At 34.7% G+C, this 2,590-nt stretch overlaps 2 protein-coding genes across 2 annotated transcripts; both read right to left on the bottom strand.

The window, feature by feature from the left end:
* Positions 1–66: 66 nt before the first annotated feature.
* NAEGRDRAFT_54718 (uncharacterized protein) lies at positions 67–822 on the bottom strand (the record flags this gene model as incomplete). Its single annotated transcript, XM_002668538.1, has 1 exon — positions 67–822. The coding sequence occupies one exon, from the start codon at positions 820–822 to the stop codon at positions 67–69; it is 756 nt and encodes a 251-aa protein (XP_002668584.1).
* A 336-nt stretch (positions 823–1,158) lies between these two features.
* On the bottom strand, positions 1,159–2,459 carry NAEGRDRAFT_82340 (uncharacterized protein; the record flags this gene model as incomplete). Its single annotated transcript, XM_002668537.1, has 1 exon — positions 1,159–2,459. The coding sequence occupies one exon, from the start codon at positions 2,457–2,459 to the stop codon at positions 1,209–1,211; it is 1,251 nt and encodes a 416-aa protein (XP_002668583.1). The 3' UTR covers positions 1,159–1,208.
* Between the last annotated feature and the right edge of the window lie 131 nt (positions 2,460–2,590).

Here is a 2,590-nt window from a genome sequence, read left to right as displayed (position 1 = left end):
ATTGCTATTTTACATATATAATACATATAATTGTTATCTTATTCATTCCTTATCACTGTGATGTTTTTAAAGGGATTGTTCTGTTGGTGCCAAAACAATTTCTCTCAAACAAACATGTGGAGGAGCTTGATAGGCATATAAAATAGATTCGGCAACATCTTGTGCCTTTAGAATACCCAAAGTAAGTCCCTTCTTCATTCCTTCAACCATTTCGTGTAGTTTCTCATCGTGTCCAGTAATTTCACTCTCTGTCACTCCAGGTGATATGACAACCACTCTGACCTTGGAAGAAGCAACCTCACTTCTCAATGTTTCACTAATGGCATGAACTGCAAACTTTGAACCACAATAAACTGAGGCACCATCCATGGTCTTTCTTCCAGCAATACTGCTGATATTAATGATGGTTCCTGCTTGTCGTTGGACCATGTCCTTGGCAACGACGTTAATGCCGTTGAGGACACCCTTGATATTGACATCAATGACAGCATATTGCTTATCTAATGATTGCTCAGAAAGTGGAGAAGAATGACCAATTCCAGCATTGTTAATGAAACAGTCAACTGGTAAATTGAACTTTTTGGTTGCCAATTCAACTCCCGTACGAATATCTTCAACATTGGTGACATCACATTGATGAATGAGAGTATTATCTTGATTGAAAGAGTAACGACTATCATTCACCAATTCTTCCAATCTGTCCTTTCTTCTAGCAAGGAGAAGCAACTTGTAACCCTTCTGAGCGAATAAAACTGCAGTAGCTTCACCAATACCACTGGAAGCACCTGTAATGACGACTAATTTGTTTGTTGTTGTAGACATTTTGTTGTTGTTGTTGTTTTTTTGAATTATTATTTGAAGAATTGCAATAATTGTTTTTGTTGCTTAAATAGGTTTGAATTAGTACGCACTAGGCACCTAGGATAATCTTTCAGTTGGTTTTAGAGAAATGACGGCCATTTTAAAAGTGCACCCTAGGCCTTTGGATTTATGCACACGACTATTTAAATATCCATGGTTGAATTTCTAAACAGTTGCAGTTGACTGGTTGAAGATAATGATCTTGTTATTTTCAAATTTCTTACATTGCAAAAATTAATTTACAACTAGTTGATTGAACAATCTAATTGACTTCCTTAATGATTCGCCTGGAAATAAGTGAATTGTGTTGTTTATAAATATATATGGCGGGAAAATTGTCGAATGAATTAATAATGAGGTGAAACGTGTTGCCCATCATGGGAGTAAACCAAGTCAGGGAAGAAACTCTTAAAAACCTTAAAGTGCTCATCAATGTACCTATTTGAGGGATAATTAGGAACAGCCGAATCTTCCTCAAATGCCACCTCCAAATGTTTATGAGCTACCTCTGCCAAAGACATGATATTGGTCATGTACTTGGCACTTGCTGCCACAACAAACACTCCATTAACATCCTTTGCAATGATTTCATGTTGAGCTAAAAGTGGAATGAGAGGATCTGGTTTCTTTTGTTTGGCACTTAAACGAATTAAGGTTAAAGTCTTTGTTGAGCTTGCTGGTAGATAAAAGTCCACAAATAGATTTCTCCTAATACTATTCGTGGCCAGTACATCCTGTGGTTCAATAATTGTTACATGTTCATATTTCAAAATATCTGGAAATTTCAGATATTGATCAATATTCGATCTCAAAATGCAAAACTTTTTCAAATTGGGAGGAAAACAGGGAATCATCTTTTCATGATAATCTCTCGATGAGGAATGAAGAATAAGGCAAAAATTATCCACCGATGTCATTTGTGAAAAGTCAAACTTTTTCTTTTTAGAATCTAAACAATCGACATATTTCAATGATTTGAAAGAATTGGCAAAAGTTGATGGAATCACAACACCTTTACCATTATAGTAATCGTATCTGATGACAAGGTTATCCAATAGGTTGCCATTCAATTTGAGTAAATGTTCCATCAACTTGATATTCAATGGATACCAAGCTATTTCAATACCTTTCAGGTTGGTCAATTTGGACATTTTCTTTGTGTCTATCTTTTTAACTTCCTTCCCAAGACTGATTGTGAACGGTACGAAATAAATTGTCTCCCAAAAGGCCTTACATAATAAAGTCAACTCTTTCAGTTCACCAATTTCTAATACTTGATGTTTAAATGCAAACTCCAAAACTAAACTCATTGGATCAGTTCCAATTTTCTGCAACTGGAAAATAGCTGCTGCTGATGAATTGGTAACAATGGAAGCATTCTTCTTCATTTCGGCAGAATAATAAACATTAGTCTGAGGTCTCATTCTCTTGATAATCAACAATTCCTCTTTAAATTGGTTCAAATTCTTAATCTCGGAATCAATGGTTGCAATTTCATGGTCAATTTCGTGATTGGTAGCATTTTGAAAGTCGTCTGAACGTTTTAATTTTTTCTGCTGTTGTTTGGTTGAGGTGTTGGAAGATTCCTTTCTTTTCATTTTTTTTTAATTATTTTTGAAGTTTAAAGAACTTTGAAAGTTAATATTGGTAAAAAGAAAATTTCTCTTATATGATGTCAACACAGTAAAGTTAGTTAATAATGAAAGCAGCGATAGATCAGTTGGTTAGA

This window comes from Naegleria gruberi (assembly GCF_000004985.1).
Source record: "Naegleria gruberi genomic scaffold NAEGRscaffold_171, whole genome shotgun sequence".
Classification (NCBI taxonomy): domain Eukaryota; phylum Heterolobosea; class Eutetramitea; order Acrasida; family Naegleriidae; genus Naegleria; species Naegleria gruberi.
This window is presented reverse-complemented; position numbering and strand designations above follow the sequence as displayed.